The 26,891-nt window shown below is 39.9% G+C and overlaps 1 protein-coding gene and 1 pseudogene across 1 annotated transcript; both read left to right on the plus strand.

Moving 5' to 3' along the window:
* Positions 1–8,737: 8,737 nt before the first annotated feature.
* On the plus strand, positions 8,738–15,414 carry LOC120549852 (annotated as a pseudogene).
* A 2,002-nt stretch (positions 15,415–17,416) lies between these two features.
* LOC120549851 (phospholipase A and acyltransferase 4-like) lies at positions 17,417–20,474 on the plus strand. Its single transcript, XM_039787024.1, has 4 exons — positions 17,417–17,483; positions 17,886–17,988; positions 18,233–18,474; positions 20,058–20,474. Exons 1-4 carry the CDS (start codon positions 17,469–17,471, stop codon positions 20,223–20,225), a joined length of 528 nt encoding a protein of 175 aa, XP_039642958.1. The 5' UTR covers positions 17,417–17,468; the 3' UTR covers positions 20,226–20,474.
* The last annotated feature ends 6,417 nt before the right edge of the window (positions 20,475–26,891 follow it).

A 26,891-nucleotide genomic window follows, 5' to 3' on the forward strand; every position in this document is an offset into this window, starting at 1 on the left:
CAGACCATAGACTGTAATGCATAAGCATTCTTTTTTTTGTGCAAACGTGTGCAGCTTCTTCTTCTCTGGTTGCAAGTCACAACTAAAAAGAAGTAGAAGAAGAACTGCATGTGTCGGACCCATGGATGTGTTGGCGATTGGCGAACTGAGCGGTAGACATGGGCGTAAATCAGCTGTTATCCCTCAAAAATGAGTGGGTACTGACATCTGAAGCTTAAGGAGGACAACGTATGTAGAACACATACTACATCTAATTAGCTCATACGGACTACTTAGGGGTGTAGAAGCTAGCTGCTATAGTCTGGGCTGTGAACATTAGGGTCTAACCATAGACTGTTAATATTAATAATTATAATTAACAGTCTATGGGTCTAACCCATTTATGGAGTCAAAACACGTAATTTGGCCTTGATTTGCATTATAACTGTTGTTTATGTTTGTAAAGAAAAGAAGGATGGCCCTCAGAACTAACAATGTATGGTACTTTCACTTTCAGTTGTTTGAAAACATTTTATCGGATGCTCTGAACTAAAATTGCACATTATACCTTTCTAAGGGTCTTACATGTCATGTATGACATGTGTTATGTTGTTATTACATGTGTATACATGTGTATAGATGTTTACACATTTGTATAGATTTTTCTTTAATAAAAAACAAAATAGTTTTGGCTTTTTGACCCCTTGTCCTATTTTCATTACATGGGAGAGATCCCCCCGCCCCGTTTACAGTTTTTTTTTTATGTAACTAAGTAACTTTTACTTAAAGTAAATTTTAAATGAACTACTTATTACTTTTACTTGAGTAATTTTTCAGATAGGTATTTTTACTTATACTTGAGTAATATTTCATCAAAGTATTGGTACTTTTACTTGAGTACAATATTTTAGTACTTTTTCCACCTCTGCAACTGAGGTATGCAGCAAAGCATTTGTGAAGCCACAACATGCACAACCTTGAGGTGGATGGGCTGCACCAGCAGAAGACCCCACCGGGTACCACTCATCTCCACTAAAAATAGGAAAATGAGGCTACAATTTGCACGAGCTCACCAAAATTGGACAGTTGAAGATTTCTGTTGAGACATTCAGATGGTAGAGTCAGAATTTAGCGTAAACAGAATGAGAACATGGATCCGTCATGCCTTGGTACCACTGGGCAGGCTGGTGGTGGGGGTGTAATGGTGTGGGGGATGTTTACTTGGCACACTTTAGGCCCCTTAGTATCAATTGGGCATCGTTTAAATGCCACAGCCTACCTGAGCATTGTTTCTGACCATGTCCATCCTTTTTGACCACCATGTACCCATCCTCTGATGGCTACTTCCAGCAGGATAATGCACCATGTCACAAAGCTCGAATCATTTCAAATTGGTTTCTTGAACATGACAATGAGTTCACTGTACTAAAATGGCCCCCACAGTCACCAGATCTCAACCCAATAGAACATCTTTGGGATGTGGTGGAACGGGAGCTTCGTACCCTGGATGTACATCCCACAAATCTCAAATCAACTGCAAGATGCTCTCCTCTCAATATGGGAACGCTGAGACCCCCCCCCGAAACTGAAGTTGAGGTAACTCTGGAGATAGAGCCTTACTTTCTTTTCTGATACAGAGGAGTTATCAGCACTGTTACATTTCTCCGCCATGTTTCATTCATAAACTAGTGATGCCATGGCGGCAGGAAAAACGAGCATACAACAAAATATATAGTTTTCATACAGACTTTTGTATACATTATATATTCTAGTGTATTATCATAATTTGTTTAACATGTGCAAATATATTGTTTTTTACCTCAAACAAGATAAAGACTTGCGCATCTGGACCGGGATGGACCGGGATTTCACGGTTCTGGCGCGTTGCCCTCTCTACTGGACCCAATTCAGTACAGAGATCCAAGAGCACAGCTTTAGGGAATTTAAATCGGCATATTAGCCAGTCACCGTCATGGTCCCTGAAGCCTCTTTATCTCCTGATTCTTCCATTGTCCTCCTGCAGGACCAGCAGTGCCATCAGGCAGCATTAAGCACGGGTTCACCGCAGTATTTATATGTTTACAACATATTGTGATATATGACAGACACCTTGCCAAAATCACAGCATCAACTAGTGGTATCCCCCAACCCCGAGATACAATTTGAAGACGAAAGTCACTTTTCTTCATGCAGGTTTAGTCACGAACAGTATTAAAGTTCGGACTGATAACGAGGACATTAAGTGTAACAATTGCGCGAGAGCTTAACGGCTGTATTTTCAGACTTTGACATTTGATGATATATGCACAGTATTAAAGGCAGATATTTAGTTATTTACACTGGTATTTGATGCTATCCTGTATTCCATGCAGTTGGGCCATCTCCTCCTCCTGCGCTCCGTAGCGGACAATGTGACGGTGAGACAGGACCGACTGAACATTAATAACACATTTTTATTAAAGATTTCAGTAGGATTTTACAAGGTGTTTATGGAAGAAGTATCACTCAGAAAAAGCACAAATAACACTGCTGGATTTAATCTGCATGATAACATGGATGATATGCAGTCAAGAAATGTGCGTGAGGCATCAATACTGGAACATATTACGAGTAATCCTTATTCCCACATTTACCTTCTTTTTTGCATCAATTTTTTATTGTTTTAAAATGTCCAACTTACAGAACAAGAAAATACAATTGAACAACAACAAAAACCAAAACCCTCTCCCACCCCACACCGTCTACAGCCTCGAGGAAAACAAAACAAAAAATTAAAAAATCACACCTTGCCTAGTCCCTCTCCTCTAATTCTTGTGACGCCGAGGTCACCAGAACTGATACCTGTGCTGCTGTGTTTTCCCACAGGTCTATAGTTGATGATTTGGCTTTGTTAATCCTTGCTGTAGAGAGCTCAAGCATAACTATGTCTAGAAAATACGCCAACCACTGTTTTATACAAAGGGAGTGGCCCACATTTCAACGTGACATCATGACTTTGCCTAAACATAAACGCCACTTTCCTAAAGCCAGATTGCATGTTATCTGTACGCATTTTGAGCGATCCTGTCTACGCTGTATACAGCAGATGTAAACATACACGCCACTTGCTACGTGGCGTGTTATTCATACTACTCGCTACGGCGTCAATTCACACACAATAGCAACCTAATGTAAGTCAATGAAGGCCAAACGGCGTGGAAAAACACGCTAAAAAGTGAGTATGCGTCTTAATAACACACCAATAATGCCATACGATTTGGCAAGTCATACATACGCCATTCCGTGAGAGCAGTCTGCACATTTACTTTCTGCAGTCTGACTTCAGTTCACCACCTCACCATCTGGGTCGCCAATTCCCATTGTCTCCAGAATGTGCGTACGCATTGGTCAGAGTTTGCGTGGAGGACCGCACATTCTCCCGTCAAGTTTGTTTTTTGTAAATCACAACCTTTGCGCGGGAAGTGGCGTACGCACATTTTCATCCCCGTTTTGTGCGTACGCCACGTTTATAAATGAGACCCCTGGTCACTGCAAAAACTTTACACTGAAACTTTAACCCAGTAGCATTTTATGTTTCTATTTATTTCCCAGGGAGGGACAGAGCACATATCTGTAATTAAAATTGAAATGTGAATGTGTCAGTTAGTCATTCCTGGGCAGGTCTCTGGATAACTATGATGTGGATGACTAAGAAAATTCACAGCAATGTTATAAATGCAGTGCACCACAATACAACACAATATGATACATCACAAAACAGCAAAATACATAAAACATTAAAAAAGTAGCATATATATGTAAAGACAATGACGTAAAGGCATTGCCAGGAAGTAGGTATAAGCTTATGTGACAGGTTAAAGGAAATACTCCTAGCCTGTTATACACTAAAAGGTATTTCAATCAGGAGAGACTTCGTTTGCAGATATGCAAAAATATTTATTATACAACTGTATAATAAAATGTACAAAGTCTTTTGGAGATTAGACTCCATCGAATTAATAATATTTTTAAAGGGGTAGAGAACACAGAAACACGATGACCGGAGGTGGCAGGGGGGGTGGAGGGTTGAGCGCTTTGCCTGAAACGACAGCTGACAGCATGGAGAGAGAACAGATTTAAAGCAGAGTTGTAATGCTGTGATTGGCCCCTCTAATTTCGTGGCCAAGTCTGATTGGTTCAACTGAAAGCATCGCTTCTAAACAGCCGATTTAAGAAGAAAGAGTAGCGATTTGGGTTAATGACGTCTTCCTGAAAGAATTTGCGCTGAGCTTCATTAGTAGGGTAGACTGAGTACAGTTGAGACACTTTTTGCGTTTAGACTTTTCACACAAAATACATTAATACTGATACTGAAAAGAAGTGAATTTCCACATGACATGCCACATGACATTTCATTAGCTTGTACACTAATCAATAATACCCTTAAGTAGTTTATATTTTCCACAATTAGCTAATAAAAATAAGGTGCTTTTTGTCTCAACTGTACCCATATGTGGTACAGTTGAGACACCCATTTGTAATGATGTAAAGGTAACTAACCGTTCATTGCAAATATAATAAATAAAGACAAATAAAGAAAATAACAATTGGGCAACATGTTTGTTCATTCATACATTTAAATTCATTCATTTCATTTAAATTAGCACTGATTTAAAATGTATAAAACAGGAACAAGATATTTAACGAACAGATATTGCAACAGTACAAATGGAAACATTCCAATAACAACACTAACGATAACAATGTCAAAAGTAACAAACAACAAAGGGAAAAACTGATTCAGGTGTCACTTTCACAATGATGGCATAGCTGTCTCCGCCAAGGGTACACTGTAAGTGTGACCACATGCTACCCATGGAGCCATTGGAACCATTGGTCACACACCAGGCATTGGGTGTTTTCTGTGCTTTTCTTTTTAGTTTTTCCTACTTCCTTTCTCTCTGTCATGATCTTCCTCTTCACCTTCATGGAGGATCTTCTTTTCTCCTCTCCAAGGGTCTCCTTTACAGGGGTATCAGTGAGAATTTCAGTGGTTCTTTTCCTCCAATGTTGACCATTGGCCTTTCTGGGGCCAGCTTTTGGATGAGGCCTGATTAGTTGGCCGTTGCTTGCCATTTTTCGTCCACTGCTGTGAAAAAGGCAATCTGTAAAAATCGGCCAATTCAAAAGCCAATTTGCGAATCTACAACGATAAAGAAAAACTAAATTAGTTGATAATGCAGTTGTACTTTTATAAGATATCTCATGTATAATTTAATTGTTTCATGATTTGAAGTTAAAGGCTGTTGAAAAATACATTCAGCCTACAGAAAATGTATGTGCAGCAAAAATCTGTTATGATTTGTAATACTGTCTTATTTGTCATGTGCCTAACCTGGTCTCTCCCCATTGGTTTGTAGTGCATTCCTACCTCTTTGGGGGGGGGGGGTAGCCCATAATACAAGGCTGCCACGCTGTGGCTGAGCTCCTGGTCATTAGTAAGAACTGCATGGCAGCCCTTGTACCTACTGAGGGCACCAGGCCTGTGCCCTCATCAGCAAGCCTTTTTTTCACATATCGGGTCAGTGAAAGAACAGGAATCCTGAACTTCTCAGCTACCTTCCTAATTGAACTGCCCTCCTCTCACTTTTGAGGCCCTCTCTAATAGATATCCTGGCACTCCCCTATTCGTTGTCCTAGCCCTAGAAATAAACTGTAGCGGGGCATCCTGCAACAGGTATAACATAAACATAAACAAAAAGTCCACATACAGGCTACACCAGTGCTTGAAGTGGGACAAAAAAAAGATGCCACTACTCTCTTGCATTGACAAATCATTATGACATTTGAGATTTCTACACTGAAAAACAAAACTTGGGAGATATTGCTGGTACAACAACAATTTATTGTTATTCATTAACAACATAAATGTATGTATTTAAACAAGTCGTGTGTGTGTGTGTGTGTGTGTGTGTGTGTGTGTGTGTGTGTGTGTGTGTGTGTGTGTGTGTGTGTGTGGGAAGGGGGCAGAGGAGAACTACAGAGAGGAAGCAGCTGCTAGACGTGTAGGTGCGACCGGAGCAGAGTTGGTGGAATAAGTTGTGTTGTCCTTTGGGTCCCAGTGACCAGAAGGACAACACAAGGGTTATGTACATCTCTTTACTTTGTTGAGAATTGCTCTCTAAACCCTGTCTCTTGTAAAGTAAGTAAGTAAAGTTTATTTCTAGAGCACATTTAAACACAGATTAAGCTGACCAAAATGCTGTACAAAAAAGCACTGAGGTGCTGTATTAACCCTTGTCCTTCGGTGAACACAAGGGTTAGGCCTAAGTGTTGTACACAGTGTGTGCGGTGTCCGAAAACAAACTTGACACACTTCTTTTCAGTTTCTAGGTTTTCAGCAGTCAAAAATATGTTACTGTCAGGCTGCAGGCATCAGGCTTTTCCGAACTACCGTCAGTGGCTAAGCGAACTTCTGATAGGGTGAGCCGACTGCTTGCCTTTACGTGTTTTGTCAAGATCTGAGGTAAATGACGTAGTGCCGTCTGGGTAGTGTAGTTTATGTAACGTTATGGTCGCTCTCACTGACACTGACGCTTTCTCTGATAGTGGTAGAGTACCGGCTACACGCGAGAAGTAGCAGTACGCAACAAAAAGTACGCTTAAGAGTAAAATGTAGAAGTGGTGGTACTGCGTACCGGTGAGTACCGGCCCACTTCGAGCACTGGGCTACACAACATAAACAGCATAGCTAACACACACACACACACACACACACAGGGTGTATCAACTGTACCCGTTTTACCACCTTGCCTATTTGACAACATGCTAGATTATCCATATAACATTCATGTTAGAACATATATTTATTAATACACAGTTTAAATATCACAAATATCTAATTTTATTTTCATTTGCGTCCTATGCTGGTTAATTACGACGTTTAACCTGAACAACTAAACAGCGTGTGACGTAATAGAACTCTGTCGCGGGGACAGTTGATACATTGTGTCTCAACCTGTACCCCGCTGGCCACATCGCACATTTCTCTAGATTTTGCAATGACCTTGCATGACACAATACCATGAAATATGTCAGTTTTTAGGGTACAGGATAACGTTTGTGATGATACCAGTTACGTTTAACAGTCACATAAGGACAATAAGCTATTCGTTGTGGAGAGTGCATGGTGAAGTGAACTTACCTTAGAAAAAAAAGGTTTCCCAATATCTTCGGATTGGAGATGCGTCCATTGTTCAAATTTCCCACAATCAAAGAGGACATTAAAATACGCATGTGCACAGCAAAAATCACAACCTGTGCTTGCTGCGCACGCAAGTTATTTAAGGTGTCTGAACGGTACACGTCTCAACTGAGGATCTTAAAATATCTAAGGTTAAAACATCATGCATTCAGTACTAGTTCATAGGGATTGATCAAATTCATATAATTGTGTTAAAAAGTTCAAATCCGTCCCACGTACAAAGGGTAAAAATGTGTGAAGGAATGTGTAAACGTTATATTGATCATTTTATTTTGTGTGGCGTACTTTAAGGGTGGTAACGTATTGATCTGTGGAATCGCGGTCTTTTCCTCATTACACTCCATTAAGTTCTCAGTGGGGAAACAAAGCTGTATTACTCCGGTGAATATTTCTCCTCTCCTCTTTTTCTTATTGATATAAAACAGTTAATTTAATAACTTGCTAACATGTCAAGAGTGTTTAAGGTGTGTTTTAATAACATTTTGACTAAGTCAGAGTTAAGTTAGCAGAGTGTGTGAGAGTGTGTGAGAGCGGAGCCCTGCTCAGTTACAGAGAACAATAGCTTTGTACTGAGAGTAGACGCCATTTTATGTCATGTTATGTAAGTTAACATGTAAGCAGTTAATAATATATTTTGCGGTGCTATTTGTGTAATGAGTTTCAAGCACTTTAACATTTTTGATGAATTTACTTTTGGTTTACTGAGCTAAAGCTACTTTGTGTATAGTATATGTTTCAGTTATTTACAGTGTATGCTGTTGTGACTTGAATAAGCCTTGTACCCTACAAAACTACCTATTTCCTGTAGATCTGTTGTTCTGTAAAATGTGGTACTGTTGTAAAATGATTTAAACTAAAGTTCTCAGTGAGGAACCATAACCGTATCGCTCTCGTGATTATTTCTCCCCTTTTTCAGGGGCGTAACACTTACTCATGATTCTAAGTATGGTTTGCATTAGGCCATCTCTTAAGTTTATGTTTAAAGGTTAGGTAGTTAATGCTTTATTTTAAACCAACCGGAGACTTTTTCAGTAGTAGCTGGCTCTGACTGAGAAGACTGTTTGCCCAACTTTGCTTTGTCACGGAAAGGCCTGAGTGCAATTACTGAACAGCTCACGCCGAAATTAAACTTAGCCTTTGTTGCTTTATTGCACTTAGATTAGATTAGATTGTTTTTATTGATCCCAAAAAAATGGGAAATAATGGTGTTGCAGCAGCATAAATATCAGACACACAGCACACATACAGAGTATACATTAAATAATAGGAAACAATATACATTAAATAATAATTGAATACTACACGAGCAATATTTAAAATATATACAATTTTTGGAAATAAATGTACAACTGATTCAACACAGTTCCTCTGGTACAACTGGTTATATAATGTGTAGTTTGTGCTTATTTTATGTCGTGGTTGCATTTTGTGTTTGACACCCATTTTCAGGTGAGCACTTTTGTTTCTGAGACGGTAGCACACTTTTCATTCTCCGGCAGCATAAATTGCAGGTCGCGCTACTCTTACTGATATATGAAGAAGTGAAGAGATGGCTTCAACAAGGGTAAGTCTCCTGCTACTGAGCTCTGCACTACACTTTCATTTTACTGAAGAGTAATCCAAGTATCTCTCCTGTACTACCTTTAACTTATTACACTAATGTGTTGTAGGTAAGGCAATACACAAGACGAACAACATTTGATTCTACCATAAAATTTACAAATTTAGACAGACATTCACCCCTGAAAAATAGGTAAATTATTTCACTTGGAGGAGAATAAATGACATGTCAGTGCCACATTTTATTTTTAAGTTCAGACTTCAAACTTCAGTCCTTAGGAGTAAAATAAATGAAACTACATTTTCAAATAAAAAAATTACTACTTTTTTATTTTATTTTTATTTTACCTTTTTATTTAACCAGGAAGAGTTTAATTGAAATTATTTTCAAGAGTGTCCTGGCCAAGACAGGCAGCAGTACAACCACACATACAGTACATACAAACACAAAATACGAAAAAACACTAAAAACATAAAACAACTGAAACAGCAAATCTTTCAAAGTCAACCACAATCCTAAACACATCAGGCAAAACATCTACAGCCAGATGTGGTTGCCTCCAAGTCAATCAACATCCTCTTAAAAGCGACCAATGAGACCAGCTCAGTAAGTTTCATGGATTTCTGTAACTTGTTCCAGGTAGAGGGAACAGCAAACTTAAAAGCCTTTTTTTCCCAGCTCAGTTCTAACCTTTGGAACAGACAGAAGGAAAAGATCCTGGGAACGAAGATCGTAAGTCCTGGTACTATTTACACTGATAGGTCAGAAGGTAGGATGGAAGGAGACCTAAAATAGCCTTGTATATGAAGATATGCCAGTGTTGAAGTCTCCGTGTTGATAAAGAAGGCCATCCAACACGTTCATACAGTTCACAATGGTGAGTGAGGGCTTTCATACCAGTGATGAACCTCAGAGATCCATGGTATACAGTGTCCAGTGCATGTAAACTTTGAGATGAAGCATGCATGTATAAAACATCACCATAGTCAAGTACAGACATAAAAGTGGAAGCGACCAGCCTCTTTCTAGATATGAACGATAGGCAGGATTTGATTCTGAAATAAAACCCTAGTTTAAGTTTTAATCTTTTTGCTAGCTGCTGAATATGAAGGGTAAAAGAAAGAGATTCATCAATTAAAATACCAAGATATCTGTACTTAGAAACACATTCAATTTTCCTACCCTGGAAAGTGAGGATTGAAGGCAGATTTGATTTAGATTTCAAATTTGAAAAAAGCATGACTTTAGTTTTTTCTGCATTTCGAACAAGTTTTCAATCATAAAGATTCTGTTGAAGCGTGTTAAAGTCAAGTTGTAACTGGGAGACGGCCTGGTCTGCGGTGGGTGCAGAGCAATACAGTACAGTGTTATCAGCATAAAAATTTTATTTTACATTAGACACGTTATGATCAATGTTATTGATATAGAGGATGAATAGCCGTGGCCCCAAGACTGACCCCTGCGGAACGGCTCCGTGCTCTGCCGTCCGTCAATACCCACCATGGCCGGATTTGTTGCCTAACGGCTGCGGCCATGACTGACAGCTGAAGTCACGAGGACCCACGAGATCTCGCGAATTCACGTAGAATAGAACCACAAAACCAACACCAGTTAGTTTCCATCCAGAGGAGTAGAGGGGAAACAACTCTGTGCTGTGTTTTCAAGGTGTAGTGCAGGGAAATATGATCCGCCGTGAGCACGGTGTATTTTATTTTGAAAATTAACCGGATATTTATTTTGTTTCTGTGCTCGACTTCCTGTCCCGCACTATCGGCCGTGTGCTGAATTGCTGCGGAGCTCTCTGGCGTCCGACAAAAATAGAAGCTCTGAGTATCTGCTCCGGAGAGCTGCCGATCGCCGGAGCTGGGACGCAGTCGGAACGTAGCCGTACTGCAACCGGTGGAAATGCACACATTGACTTTAATGGAAACCTAATGACTCTGCCGACGTTGTACTATGCCCTTTTCTAAAACCAGATTTGAAGTCAGATAACACATTATAACTGTTAAAAAAAAACTTTAATTGATCACTGACAAGGTATTCTAGAACCTTGACCTGGACAGATCGGTCTGTAGTTATTTAAGATGGTAGGGTCAACACCTTTTAGCAGGGGAACCACAAAGGCTGATTTCCAGATGGGAGGAATGACATTTGTGTTCAAAGACAGATTAAAAATATTAGTTAAGGGCTTCAGGATAAGGATTCAAATAAAAATCCTGAGGCTATGAAATGTTCATTGAAACAATCAAGCATTTTGGCCTTGTCGGTAACTTTTTGAGAGTCTATCACAATGCTTGAAGGAAGCTCTGGCCTTTCCTGTTTCCTGAACACTTAAACAAGTCTGCCAAATGCTTCCCTGACGTAGTAGTTGACATTGTACTGAAACTGTACTGAAAAAGCAGCTGTAGTCCAGACCTACACTTCAGTCCTTAGGACTCACTTCAAAGTATAATCAAACTTAAAACCAAGCTCCATATATTGTCTTGTGAGCCACAGACAGAAAATCAACACAAAAAAATACAAGGACATTTTATCCTTCAATTGAACTTGTGACAACTTCAGCTGACCAGTAGGCTTCTGTTCAGCTATTCTTTTAATACCAGAGGTAGGGCTGCTCGATTATGGAAATAAAATATAACCACGATTATTTCGGTCAATATTGACTTCTGGAAAGATGTTACAATTATTGAACTTAAAAAACAGTGAAAAAAGTTAAGTAAATCAACAGTAAAAAAAACACATACAACTGTGAACTTTGCCTTAACACTTTTCCTATTTAAACTTTATTTTTTCATTCAGAACACGAGAAAATAAGAGTTTACTTGCAAAACGTCATGAGCTAAATAATTGTTCTCAATTATTCTGTTTTTGTGATCATTCAGAGCCGAAAGCATAATCATGATTAAATTATGATAAATTGCACAGCCCTAACCAGAGGTATGTTTTTCTTCACAAAAATGATCATCTCTGCTTTTTCACCGTCCATTTGATTTCTCTTTTCCTCTATCACATGAGAGGCAACGCTAAACAGCCATTCACTGTCAACACTTGTGTAGGGCGCACAGGCCGAATTCTGATAAATAGGCTATTATTTATGTTTTGATATTGCAGAATAATAATCGAGAAAGTCACATTATTAATTAGGATTTCCTAAAGTGAAATATTCTAAAAAATAATAACCTACATTTGTGCATGTTTGATGCTTACCTGTGATGCGGCCTCGGTCTTGTCTTGCTCATCAAACATGACATTCTCCTCCAGAATTCCGGGTCCTCTTCTAAACAAAATATACAAATAGCTGTTTAGCATACGAAAAAGGAGATTTAATGGACTGAGTGCAGAATGTGCAACAAAAAAATATATAGCATGTGGCCGGGTTAGCTCAGTTGGTGTAGTTGGCGCGCATATGTGGGGTTTTTTCTCGTCGGCACAGCGGTCGCGGTTTCGACTCCGCCCTGCGGCCCTTTGCTGCATGTCATTCCCCCTCTCTCCCCCCTTTCATGTTTTCATCTGTCCTATCAAAATAAAGGCGTAAAATTCCCCAAAAAATTATCTAAAAAAATATATATAATATATTTAGTTGATGTGTTAAGTATTCATGGATTTGAATGCATAAAATAAATGGCTCCCACATACTTTACTGTAATGTGTTACCACTTTAGTCAAAGTGATCTACGACACTGAGAACCAAAATAAGTAAATATAAATCATAGAAAAGAACAAACAGGGTGAAGTGACACAACAAGAGTAAATGATTATGTTAACATTAAGAAGAGCCTTTGTTGTGTAGAAAAGTAGAAAACTCCAACTTACTGGAGGTAAAATCTCCCACTGTTGACTAATTGTATCTGTGCACCATACCTAGTATCCACAGCATGTCATGACAGGTTTCTGAAAAACTGGGCCTTTCTTTGAGCTGCTTGTTTTATGATTAATGCCCTGACACATTTGATTTTTTTTAAAAGAGCAGCAGTTGATTGTACAAACTGAGCCAAAGTAATCCTGAAGATTTTCATTTAAATAAATGTCTGTTAAGCCACTATCTATCCTCGAATTTGGTAGCACAATGTTAATTGAGCCTAAGGTCAACTGATGAAAGGCCTTTCATTTGCAGTATTATGAACTGGGTGTCTGTGGTCACACTCGAAAGCAGCGCATAGTTAGTGACAAATTTTCCGGTAATTGGTCCTCTGGTCCTCCAGAGAGTGTATCAACTGCCTCGCTCATCAACTGCCAACTGACTCAAGTCCCACTGTTTATGTCTGGGAAGCTAGACCCAACATTTTGAGTTTGCAGTTTCGTCCACTGTATCTTGAAGCTGTAGCAGAAAAAGTTAACACCTGTTTTCTGGCACGTTCCTGATGTTGAATATCCTATTGGCTATTTTCGTGGGTTTACCTGTTTGAAAAACCAAAGCTAATTTTGGTGAAATAATGGGTATAACTGTCAATCACCCACATGCTCGTAAACATGGTTAAAAACTCCAGGGGGTACCTGCGGTACTGACTACATGTGAAGTTTATTATTTTTATGATTTATACATTTTAATTGTTTTCCTTATGATTTTAGTTCAATGCAAAGCCCGGTGACCTGATCGAGATCGACCGTGGGATTTATCAGCACTGGGCCATCTACATCGGTGGAATGGAAGTTGTTCATTTGACTATTCAAAGTGAGTGAAATGTTGCATTTAACACATTCATCTTGGAAGACCATCTATAACCTTTTGCCTGTCACTCTCCTTAGTTATAGTTTGTTGGTAATTATGTTGTGTTATTATTTTATGCTCAGATGGACATTATCAACCACATGCATGTAAATGTAAAATAATAGACAAAGACTTGATGAATAGCAATTTATCTTTTATTTGTCCCTCTAAATCCTTTTCTCTATACCTATACCTTTTTGTTTTATTCTAACTTCTTTCCTCTTTGTCTTTTCTATAAAACACACATCGATGGTGATTCAAGCTCTTCTGGTTCTCCGTTGATGGCCCTGGTCAGCCCTATAGGAAAGGTGAAGCGTGAGAAGATCTGGGAAGTGGTTGGCAATGATAATGTCAAGGTCAACAACCTCCTAGATGACAAGTACCAGCCTCGTAATAGTTACATCATCGTGAAGGAGGCCTGTAGCATGGTGGGTCGGGAGATGCCGTACTGTATCGTCACTAGGAACTGCGAGCACTTTGTCACAGACCTACGATACGGCAAGGCAGAGTCTCGACAGGTGGGTATCCTGTGGCTTTTATGCTTCTGTTTGCAGGACTGCTTAAAGGGACAGTTCACCCTAAAATCAAAAATACATATTTTTCCTCTAACTAGTGCTTTTAAGAGTTTAGATTGTTTTGGTGGGAGTAATCTGCCTGCTATCCATTATAATGCCACCAGCTGGCACTCGCATTGTGGTGCTCAAAGGGCCACAAAAAATAAATGTATTTAATACACACTACCCGTCAACTGTATAATTATGCAGAATTACTTCAATTTCTTCGGCGTTGCGATACGATTGGGGGTGTAGTTTGGTGGAAAGAAAATAGTTCCTATTTGAAACTGCTCACAACCAGGTAGGTGAAGTATCTTGAGTGGCCGGGTCATGATTACTTTAAAGAGACTTGAGTCTGTCATATGTATTTTGTATGTATGTATGTATAAGCCGAATGCCATCTAGTTCCAATAGTATTGAAGTTTTCGAAGAAGGCAGCCATCTCTCTGGTCTTTATCTCCAACACTGGGCAATTTGGACCAAAACAACCTAGATTGATAAATAGCACTACAGGTAAGAGGAGAAAAGTTTTTTTTTATTTTGGAGTGAGCTGTCCCTTAACATGCAAACGCTGGTCCTTTCTAGGACAAATGGTAAAGCTTTGCTATGACTGATATGACTGGAGAGAGCCTTAAGTAAACATTAATGCTTCCTTCAATGAGATACAACTACAATTAGCAAAGTAGTTAATTTGTAGATCATTTAAAACCTGCTTTGGAATGGCTACTGCTATATAGTGAGGTAGTATTTAACTGTAAATACACTTAATGTCTAGTGCAGAATAAGGCTGACGATAAATACCATCAGAAAAATGTTTTACACATCCTTGACCTTCAGACTCAGCCACTTATTTGTCTTTTGCAGGTTACCACAGCAGCTTAGATTGGAGGGGCAGCTCTAGTAGGTGTAGGGATTGTAGCTCTGGGTGCTCTGTTCGCATCCTTGCTCAAAGATGACAACAAAGAAGAAAGGAGAGAAGAAAGAAGAGAACCAAGGAGAGAACGAAGGAGACATTACAATTGGCAGTAATGAGTCAGCAAGATGAAAGGAAAGATCCTGCTATTGTTTGAGTCAATTCCCCTGCCAGTGATTATGATTTAAACGTTGTGAATAAACTACTGTCTTTGTTAGTGTATACTTATCTACACACATACAAACACCCACACATGGACACACATACACAATACAACTTTGGATAAGATTCAGCAAGCTTTTGTGGAGAAAAATGAAGTTATAGGTGAATCCATGGCTGTTATGTTTGACATTAGTGCTGTTGGGTAGGTTGACCCCATGGTTGTCTGTTTAATGTCTGGAATGTATAAAATGATTAATTTGGTGTACAAGTGAAAAGTGAAGTAATCTTATTTAGTACTAGAATCTAGAACTTTCTTACTGTATTGTTTGATCAATTATTTATCATATTGTATTGATTTGTGTAAAAAATAAACATTTCTTTTTAACTTTGGAGAACCTTTTTTAACCTTTTTAACATGTCATGTTCTGTGTGTACTATTCATATGTACTTCCAGAAAAAGACCAGGGTGTTTACAGTTTTATATATATTTTCTATGTTGTCGTTAAAATATAATCACTAACATTACACACGGACAGTTGGTTGCGTTATCCTAGACTCAGATTCCCCAAAAATATTGCATGTAATTAATATCCCTGTTTTCTTGGTAACAATCCTAATGGACCGAGAGGCACTGGCCCTCATTTATCAACCTAACGTAGAAACCAGCGCAGATATAAGCGCAGAAATCATCTTACGACAGGCTTCACGTGGGATTCATGAAACGTTCGTATCACACCAATCAGAGCGTAAGAATGGTCGTACATTGAGAAATGCAGCGGCTGGAAACGATCGTCATTTAAATATCACGCCCCAATATATTGTCGGTTTTGAGGCCTCGCCCCTACAATTTACGACATGGGGAGACGTAATCCGGCTGAGAAGCGGCACTTTTCAGAGGTGGAGATTGAGACCCTGATATCTCAGAGTCATTTGTACTAACGTGTGTACTATTTGGCAGCCTGAAAACTGTTATTAAAGGCTGTAGAAAGAATGCGGAATGGAAAGAGATCACTGATGCGGTCAACAGTGTTGCTGTAGTAAATCGGACTCCAGCTGAAGTTTATTTAATTTTTACATCCTTGACAAATGTATTCTATAGTGCTAATAGTAATATACAGGCTTCTATTCCAATCTCTCAGGCCTACACTTAGGTACACAGTAGCGGAGTTTATGCAGTGTCTTTTATTTTACGTGTTTTTTTTTCATGAGTCAGAACGAGGCAACAGCTGAGGGAGAGTGCGTGTCCTCCGCCCCCCCGTGCTGGACCACCACCTCGACCCTGTCTCCTGACAGCAGAGGGGCTGGAACAACAAGCCAAAATAACTCGGTCAATGGCAGAAATACATCGTTCACTTAAAACAGAAACGAAAACCTGAAGAATAAATAAAAATAGTGTGCATCGTCATGTTTCCTGTATTGAATATCATTGCCAAACATTCCTTTTTAAAAGCGAGGAATGATATCCTGTCTCCTTGGTATAGCCCCCAGTTGGGGCTGTGCTGGACACTGCTCTCTGGGCATCGGGTCATCTGGTTCCATCGCTTATGGCACCCAGTTTTCCTGCGAGATGTTGTGCAGAACCCCACAGGCTAAAACAATGTTGCAGACTTTTTTCTGCCGTGTATAGTAGGGTCCCCCCCGCTAATGCAAGCCATCTGCCCTTAAACAATCCGATGGAGCGCTCCACCGTGGCCCGTGTACGTGTGCACTGTTGTACCGGCGCATAGAGGTCTTCTAAAAGAGCCAGATCTGCCGTTGCTGATAAGTGATCAACTGATGACTTCTCCTTCTCCTGTTAAACTGATTATATGCTGCACCGCAAGTCCACACTGACTCGAAAACTTGCGTACACGAGTTCAGACCAGACGTGAGATTTTATCGCAACCTACGTTCACGTTCAAATTGATAAATGCCGAGCTTTGCGTAGGAATCGGCGTACGCCCGTCCTACGCCTGTTTTAGGTCGTACGCACATTTCATAAATGAGGGCCACTGAGTGCAAAAGTAGAGGGCATACCGGGGGTAAAGGCAGACGGAGCAGCACAGAGGAACAGGAAAACACTGAGTCATGGTTTTCTTACGGCCTACTTAAGAGCTTAAAGGGTGTTTATCCGAGAAATGAAACTTAACCTTTGTTGCTTTATTGCATTTAGCACCGCCTAACAGTTCCTCACGTTCAACTGGTTATATGAGGTGTACTTTGTGCTTATAATCTGTCTGTTTGCATCTTGTGTTTGACGCCCTTTTTCAGGTGAGCACTTACGTAAACACACTTAGATTTCAGTCTCCGGCAGCATAAATAGGCTGCAGGTCGCCACTACTCTTACTGATAGATGAAGAACTGAAGAGATGGCTCCAACAAGGGTAAGTCTCCTGCTACTGAGCTCTGCCGTCACTGATAAGTTAGTGTATATTTAAAGCTGCTTCAGTTTAAACCCAACATTTTGAGTTTGCAGTTTTGTCCACTGTATCTTGAAGCTGTAGCAGAAAAAGTTAACACCTGTTTTCTGGCACGTTCCTGATGTCGAATGTGACTCAGCAATAACAAAAAACAGACAGGGATATTGGCTATTTTCATGGTTTACCTGTGTTTGAAAAACCTTTCAATAGAAGCAAATTTTGGTGAAATAATGGGTATAACTGTCAATCACCCACATGCTCGTACACATGGTAAAAAACTCCAGGGGGTACCTGCGGTACTGACTACACGTGAAGTTTATTATTTTAATGATTTATACATTTTAACTGTTTTCCTTATGATTTTAGATTGATGCAAAGCCCGGTGACCTGATCGAGATCGACCGTGGGATTTATCAGCACTGGGCCATCTACATCGGTGGAATGGAAGTTGTTCATTTGACTACTCCAAGTGAGTGAAATGTGGCATTTACTACATTCATCTTGGAATCTATAACCTTTTGCCTGTCACTGTTCTCCATTATATTTTGTTGGTAATTATGTAGTTTTTTCATGCATGTCAATGCAAAATAATAGTAAAGACAAAGACTTGATGAATGGCAACATATTGTTTGCCCCTCTATATCCCTTTCTCTGTCTCTTTTCTTTTTATTCTAACTTCTTTCCTGCCTGTCTCTTCTATAAAACACACATAGATGGTGATATTGCCCTGGAGACCATAGGAAAGGTGAAGCGTGAGAAAATCTGGAAAGTGGTCGGCAATGATAGATTCAAGATCAACAACCTCCTAGATGATAAGTACCAGCCTCGTGAGCGTGACATCATCGTGAAGGAGGCCTGTAGCATGGTGGGTCTGAAGATGCGGTACTCTATCGTGAATAGCAACTGCGAGCACTTTGTCACAGACCTACGATACGGCATTCCAGAGTCTCGACAGGTGGGTATCCTGTGGCTTTTATACTTCTGTTTGCAGGACTGCTTAAAGGGACAGTTCACCCTAAAATCAAAAATACATATTTTTCCTCTAACCTGTAGTGCTTTTTAACGGTCAACATTGTTTTGGTGGGAGTTGCCCCGTGTGGGTATAATCGTCCGTTGAGATGTCTGCCTGCTATCCATTATAATGCCACCAGCTAGCACTCGCATTGTGGTGCTCAAAAGGCCACAAAAAAATAAATGTATTTAATACACACTACCCGTTAACCCTTGTGTTGTCTTCCCGTCAACATTTTTGACGCCTTTTTTTCACAGTTTTTTTTGTTGTTGTTGCTTTTTCCAACGTAAAATTGTTACATTTTTCTTCTTCACATTTTCAGCGCTTATTTCTAAGTCCCATATTTTCTGATATAAAACAAAAATTGACCCGAAGTCAACACAAGGAGAGAACAATTTTTACGTTAATCTTGATCGCTATAAATATGTGAGTACTGTCGATAGCAAAAAAAACGAACAGAATCGGTCTTAGCAAACTGGAGTTGCTGCAGCTAATGCCCATAGCTCCCAGTTAGCTAAAACGGTAGTTTTGGGGGCATAACATAAAGAGTGCCTTTGTGCCTCTTAACAGATACAAAATGCAATTAAAATGTTTGTGCAACATGAACAGGGCTCTTACGTGACAACAAGGTGCGTTTTCAACTCATACCTCCTGCCGGTTGCCAGCTCGCCGTGCTAGCTGGTAGCTGCCGTCCGGGAGGGAGTGTGTTCAGCCAGGCAGGCTTCTGTGATAATCCACATGCAGCAGTTCTGTGTGTATTTGTAGCATCCAGTACAGGCCAAAAGTTTGGACACACCTTCTCATTCAATGCGTTTCCTTTTTATTTTCATGACTATTTACATTGTAGATTCTCACTGAAGGCATCAAAACTATGAATGAACACATATGGAATTATGTACTTAACAAAAAAGTGTGAAATAACTGAAAACATGTCTTATATTTTAGATTCTTCAAAGTAGCCACCCTTTGCTTTTTTTATTAATAAGGAAAAAAATTCCACTAATTAACCCTGACAAGGCACACCTGTGAAGTGAAAACCATTTCAGGTGACTACCTCATGAAGCTCATTGAGAGAACACCAAGGGTTTGCAGAGTTATCAAAAAAACTGAGTTAAAAACGCATCTTGTTGACACGTAAGGGCCCTGTTCATGTGGCACAGACATATTAATTGCATTTTGTGTCTGTTAAGAGGCACAAAGGCACTCTAAAACTTGCCCCGAGCACTGCCGCTTTAGCTCAGGGGACGCTTGTAGTACGTAGCTGCAGCTTCTCCGTGTTACCTGCACTGATTCGGGTTGGGGTTTTTTCTATTGAAAGTACTCGCGTAGCTATAGCGATCAAGATTAATGTAAAAATTGGCCGGAATTCTCCTTTAATTAGTGGGGAGTTGGCTAGACACTCACATTCATTATATTTCAACTTTAACTTGAAACTTAGTTGTATTCTACTATAACCACAATTAAAATTATTAAATGTTTTACACATCCTTGATTTTCAGACTCAGACACTTATTTGTCTTTTGCAGGTTACCACAGCAGCTGCGATTGGAGGGGCAGTTGTAGTAGGTGTAGGGATTGTAGCTATTGGAGCTCTGCTCGCATCCTGGCTCAAAGATGACAACAAAGAAGAAAAGAGAGAAGAAAGAAGAGAACCAAGGAGAGAACCAAGGAGACATTACAATTGGCAGCAATGAGACAGCAAGATGAAAGGAAAGATCCTGCCATTGTTCGAGTCAATTCACCTGGCAGTGATTATGATTTAAACATTGCGAATAAACTATTGTCTTTGTTGTGTATTGCTATCAACATACACACGCACACACACATACACACAATATATATATAACTTTGGATAAGATTAGGCAAGCTTTTGTGGAGAAAAATGAAGTTATAGGTAAATCCATGACTGTTATGTTTGATATTAGTGCTGTTGGGTAGGTTGACCCCATGGTTGTCTGTTTAATGTCTGAAATGTTTAAAATGATTAATTTGGTGTATAAGTGAAAAGTGAAGTAATCTTATTTAGTACTAAAATCTTGAACTTGCTTACTGTATTGTTTGTTTGATCAATTATTTATCATATTGTATTGATTTGTGTAAAAAATAACTATAACTTTGGAGAACCTTTTTTATTTAACATGTCATGTTCTGTGTGTACTATTCATATTTACTTCAAGAGAAAAGACCAGGGGCCTGTTTCACAAAACCAAGATAAGGGATTAAGCCGGGATTTCCCAGTTATCCTGGATGAATTAAGCCTTGATTCGGTTTCACGAAAGCGGAAGCACATAAATCACCATGGAGATTTATTCTGTACAGCTAGCCTGCTCCCGACCAGGCTAACAGTCAGGATTTATTTAATCCTGGAGCCTTTTCTGATCACCCAGCAGTGGTTTTACCCTATTGTTATTATCAGCCTGGATTAAAATACAACAGGTGCATATTGCTGTTTATTTAAGTACTGTCATTAAAGTTGTGACCATTATTTTTTTTATTTATAATTATTCATGTGACAGTCATTGTTACTGTTATATTGCTGTATGAAGACTGCTGTTCATATTGTTGTTAGAAGTTTGATGAATATATTATGGCAGTTGTTGAGATAATTAGAAAAGGCTGATAACATTTCAAATGTGTTTTAAATGAAGTCTGTTACTAAGGGCAATACATACAATGCTGTACATTTCTATAATTGGCCAATGCACCTTGAATTATTTAAGTTGATTAATTTTTTTTAAATTCTTTAACAATAAGGATCATGTTTGTTCCACTTCCATGTGCATTGTATTTGGCATTCTTAGCACACAATTTATGTTGTCCAGTAAACTGGGAATATAATTAGGGAGGATTGTACAATTTAAGAACATATCCTAATTGTACAATCCTCCCAAATGATAGTCTTAGTTCACTGGACCAGTAACTATCTGGTGATGTAGGCTACTGTACATTCATGTAACAACAGGGAGAGGACACCTCAATGGTTTTTGACCTTATATTTGGGGGGAAATAACTGATGAATATCACTCTGTTCCATTCAGTGTGCATGGAATTTATCACTTAATTATCTTCATAGTTTCTAGATTTTAGAGTCCAATTTCTTCAGTGTCTTTATTTTCTATGTCCATATATACAGGGAGCAAGGCATATAATATGTAGAGAAGGAAACTCGGCCTCTATAAAAAATAAAAAAATGAAACACGAGAAAAAGCGTGGCAGATATCGGACCGACTGAATGATAGCCTAAAAATATACATTTATGAACTACTGCTCTTAACTGAAACGATTCAATGAGTCACTGTCATTTGCAAAAACGACAGTTGTACACTTTGCATTAAAAGCGAGCAGTGGAAGTTAATATGACTTAGGAAACTTATATTTTAGCCCATGAGAAAGAGGGAGAGGAACAGAGTGAAAGAGATATTTACGCATCATATTCTGGCGTTGTAGAAAATTGATCTTCATTGTAAATTTCCTGAGTAACATTATCTTCTGCTCACTTTTAAGGCAAAGAGTACAACTGTTAATGTGTGCAAATGATTAGTAGCCTAATCCTTGAATGGAATGATTATGACGGCTTCAATTCAGAGCCGTGGTCAGTTAATGTATATATTTAGGCTACAATTACACATTCAGTCGGTCCGTGATCGTCTGCTACGCTTTCTCTCACTGTTTCATTACAGCGGGCGTGTTTCTTTTCTTTTTATACAAATAATGTGTTTCACGTCGTCATACTTCCACAAGAAGCTGCTGCTCACTCAGTATAAAGTATGTAAAATGCGTATTCTCCATTTTTGCATCAGTAAATCTGTGATCGTAGTCGCTCCTCCCCAGCCTGGCTCGGCCTAGTCGCTCCTCCCCAGCGTGGCTCGGCCTAGTCGCTCCTCCCCAGCCTGGCTCGGCCTAGTCGCTCCTCCTCAGCCTGGCTCGGCCTAGTCGGCTCCTCCCCAGCCTGGCTCTACCTAGTCGCTCCTCCCCAGCCTGGCTCTACCGGTCCCGCTCCTCCCCAGCCTGGCTCTACCAGTCGGCTCCTCCCCAGCCTGGCTCTACCTAGTCGCTCCTCCCCAGCCTGGCTCGGCCTAGTCGCTCCTCCCCAGCCTGGCTCGGCCTAGTCGCTCCTCCTCAGCCTGGCTCGGCCTAGTCGCTCCTCCCCAGCCTGGCTCTACCTAGTCGCTCCTCCTCAGCCTGGCTCGGCCTTCGTGAAACGCACCAAGCCAGGATGCACAGATTAGACTAGGTCAAGCCTCGCTTTATCAGTTATCCTGGATTTATATATTCTGCTTTTGTGAAACAGGCCCCAGGATGTTTACAGTTTTATTTATATTTTCTATGTTGTAGTTAAACTATAATCACTAACCTTACACATGGACAAAAAATTGCCAGTGCAACACAGATGTCTTCTTACTTGATGGTTTTATTTCTTAAGGTGCATAACAGTGACTAACGTTTCGATGTAAGATTACATCTTCATCAGAGTCCCTGGAGAGAATGGGAAATGAAGCCCTTAATAGGAATCATCAACAGGTGTTATTGTGCACAGGAGGGGCGGTGACAATCTGAAGATACACCCATCTCAACCAAGGTGTTACACTCAATTAGGGGTGTCCCCGACTAAGGATTTACACATTCAAATCAGAATTGTCGAATCTTTCTATAGTCGACTGATAGTCGAATCATCTATGGGTGTGTGTGAATGGGTTGGGAGGGGCACGACACTAGTCAGCAGGAGGGTAAAATAAAAATAAATAAATTATTAAAACAACGAAAGTTTAGCCAGAATTGTGAACTTTCTCTTTTAACTGCCGAAACAATAAACGCTAAACTGGCAGTTTTTAGCTAAACATGTTCACAACTACTTAAAATTAGAAACGGCTGAAATGTTTGAAAACACTTGTACCCTACCCGATCGAAAGAAATCCAGTCTTTCACTCTGCTTGTGTGCGTTTTAATCTTTTCAAATTGTGTGCGATGAAAACCAACTTGTTAACGTTGGCCGGCAGCAGTGCACTCCTGGTTTTACTGATAATAAATCCAGCCTTGGAGAAAATTCTTTTTGATGGTGTGGAAGTAGATGGGATGCTGTGGAATCTCTTTGCGGCCCTGGACAGCTTTGGGTATCTCTCCTCGTTCTTTTGCCACCATTCCAGTGGTCCTGTACTGCTTTTTGTGGTGTCCTTTAAATAAGCCCTCATCTCACTGTCCCCTGGCTCTTGCTCCTCTTCAACACTGGACAACAGCATCACCTTTGCTCATCATCAGTGAAAAAAGAAAGCTTCTTAAAACGTGGGTCAAGAATTGCAGCCTTGATATAAATACTGCTCTCCAAAAGACGGCCTTTAAGCTCCCATCGTCTGTCAATCTCCTCGGTCAGGGTAATCTTGAGGCTCTTAGTAACAGCGCTGTCGTCTTCATTTACCACCATGTGTCGTTTCTTAATGTTCATAAGCATCGGAACAGTGGCAGACAGAGATGTGTTCATATCTTGTGACAAAAGCTCTGTCAGTTTGATCGTTGGCTTGAGAACATTGACTATGTCCTCTGCCATTCTCCACTGGGATGTTGTGAGCTCTAGATCACGGTCGGACCGTTTGCTGACACTTGAATCCGTCAGCACAGCTGAAACTGCACCTCTTTGTTCTAACAGGCGATCGAGCATAAGATAGACAGAATTCCATCGAGTGGAAACATCTTGCACAAGTTCATGCTCTGCAACATTCAGTTCTCTTTGTTTTTCTGCAAGTGCTGTGGTGGCTTTTGCGCTTTTTTTGAAGTGTGAAACAAGGCGCCTTGCAGCAGCAACAATGCGACACACGGGATCTTTCCTTAATGTGCTGTTAATGCAGAATTGCAGTGTATGCCCCGCACAACGGACTCCCTGTACAGTTCCCCACGATGGGTCTTGGGCCAGTTGATTGGTGCATGCAACCATATTCATTGCATTGTCATGGACAACAGAAACCATCTTAGTACCTGGAATGTCCCAATCAGAAATGACTTCTTTCAGCGTTTGTGAAATATGTTCTGCTGTATGACTTTCCTCCATTTTTTTTGTTGCTAACACAAAATTTTCCAGTCGCCAGGCGTCAGTAATAAAGTGGGCTGTAACGGTAAGATATGCCTCCATTTGCAGCGAGGTCCAAATATCTGTGGTGAGGCTGACTGCTTTGCAATTGTTTATTAACATGTAAACCTCCGCGCGTATGGACGCGTATTTCGCATCCACCGCATGCATAATCGTCTCTCTTTTGGGAACTGTGTATCCTGGCTCAAGTGTGCGCATTAATTCTTTAAAACCTTCACCATCCACAACATTCACTGGCCTCATGTCGAGCGCAATAAACTCTGCAATTTTGTACATGATTTCTCTTTTCCTTTTCTCGGACAATGGCGGTCTCAAATCTAGCTTTCTTTGAGTTAGTTTTGGCGCAGCTCCGGTACTACTACTAGATGAACTGCCGTCGTCAGTCTGATACTGTGGGTGGATCTAGAAAAAAGACAAACATATTTTAAGTCCCAACATATGATATTGCTATTCGTAAATTAAAAGCACCATTATATATGAAAGAGTGAACCGTCTTTATTGGTAATAAACTTACCCGTTTTAAGTGGAAAGCCATGTTTGTTGTTGACGAGTGGTAGGACATGAGCTGTTGGCACAACTTGCATTTTACTTTTTTTGGATCATCTTTTACCATTTCAAAGTGCATCCACACTTTAGATTTTCTTTTTCCAGACATTGTTAAGTAACGTTAATCCCTGCCGCTAAGATGCTCCTCGTCTGTCACGGATCAGGGAAAGTGAAACTTAAATCTGTCACAGGGGTGGTTGGATTTACACACACACGTAAAAAATATTTATTGAACGCATTGATAGCATTATCATAATTAAAGGCTGTATATAACTTAATATAACCGTACAAAACCGGTAGTTCTGTGTGAAATTAGACATTGAGCACCCCCATATTGCCAAAATGGTATGATCCTCGTTTCATAATAACACCCGCGAAAATTCGACTGTGAGATTGGTGGTCGAATCAGGCTCCGCATATCGATGCATCAAATCTTCGACTATTCGGGGTCACCCCTACACTCAATAATCAGTCATTAAAGGGCAAATGCCCACAAACAGGTCAAAAGTGAATACAAACAAACATAAAAATGTAAAAATGTTCACAGTACAATGGGACTAAAAGTATATTCATCTTAGATACTATACTTTGACATACTTTGACATTAGAGAAAGCAAGTCAAATTAAATTCTTCATTTAAACCTAGAGGTTCTAAAGTGCCGAGTGTATGTATCCGAAACGCTTCCCTGCATAGGAGTTTATTAATGACATCACCACCCCTGGTGTGATTTTCTCAATTCCGCAGAACCTCAGTGATGCAGGGGAGCCATGATTGGCCTGTTTATAATGCCTCGCCATGGCATAACTTACGTTCTGGGTGCGAATAGCTGTCTTATGTTCAGATAGCCTTAGTTTGAGCTGAAGTTTTGTTTGACCTATATACGCCAGTCCACAAGGACATTTTAGAAGGTACAATACATGTGTACTGTTGCAATTAATAAATGAAGAGATAGAATATTTCTTGCCAGTGCGGGGATGTGAAAATTCCTTCGCATTGCGCGCAATTACCACATTTATAGAAACCCAAGGGTGGGTTGGAAAGCCAAGTAGTCGGAGATGGGTTGGACATGTCTGAATGGACCAATCTGTCACGAATGTTACCGGCGTGGGACAAACGGGACAATTTTAACAATTTTCGCCATCTTATTCATCACTAAATTCACTTCTCAGAACATTTTAGGCGAGAAATGAACAGTTTATATTTCGAATATAGGCAGTCTTGCGAAAATCTTTGCCGAATTGACAATTTGCTCCAAAGTTTTCGGAGTTTTCGGAGCTCCATAAAATGTCAGTCACATTCGGAGACCCCGCTGTAAGACGGAGGTCTTTTAGACCAGTCCCGTAAATAAGAGGCTTTTATTTCGCCGTTTCGGATCGTTTGTTTAAATATCACAACACATGTGGTTAACTGTCTTTTCGGAGTTAAACTCAACAAGCACACACACACACACACACACACACAGGAGCAGGCCAGAGGAGAGATATACCATAGATAGACTGTATGTTATTAGTCTATGAGATATACCCGTTTCTTTTCGGGAGACTTGTTTAAATTATGCCATAGGCTATAGCCTACATTATATTTTGTATTTAGATCATATTTTTGGTGTATTTGTTTTCTGATTTATTAGGAGTTGCGTTTCAGTCTTTATGATAAATGAACAGTTGTACATAAAGTGGTAACATGCTATGACATGTTATGTAGACTAAAGGGGAGACACCAACCTTTATAATT

Source organism: Perca fluviatilis, chromosome 20 (genome assembly GCF_010015445.1).
Source record: "Perca fluviatilis chromosome 20, GENO_Pfluv_1.0, whole genome shotgun sequence".
Classification (NCBI taxonomy): Eukaryota; Metazoa; Chordata; class Actinopteri; order Perciformes; family Percidae; genus Perca; species Perca fluviatilis.

What these genes read in the sequence shown, in the direction of transcription:
- LOC120549851 (XM_039787024.1), top strand. An exon ending in TGTTCATTTGACTACTCCAA is followed by an intron (nt 17,989 to 18,232) that starts GTGAGTGAAATG and finishes AAACACACATAG; the next exon opens with ATGGTGATATTGCCCTGGAG. An exon ending in GCATTCCAGAGTCTCGACAG is followed by an intron (nt 18,475 to 20,057) that starts GTGGGTATCCTG and finishes TGTCTTTTGCAG; the next exon opens with GTTACCACAGCAGCTGCGAT.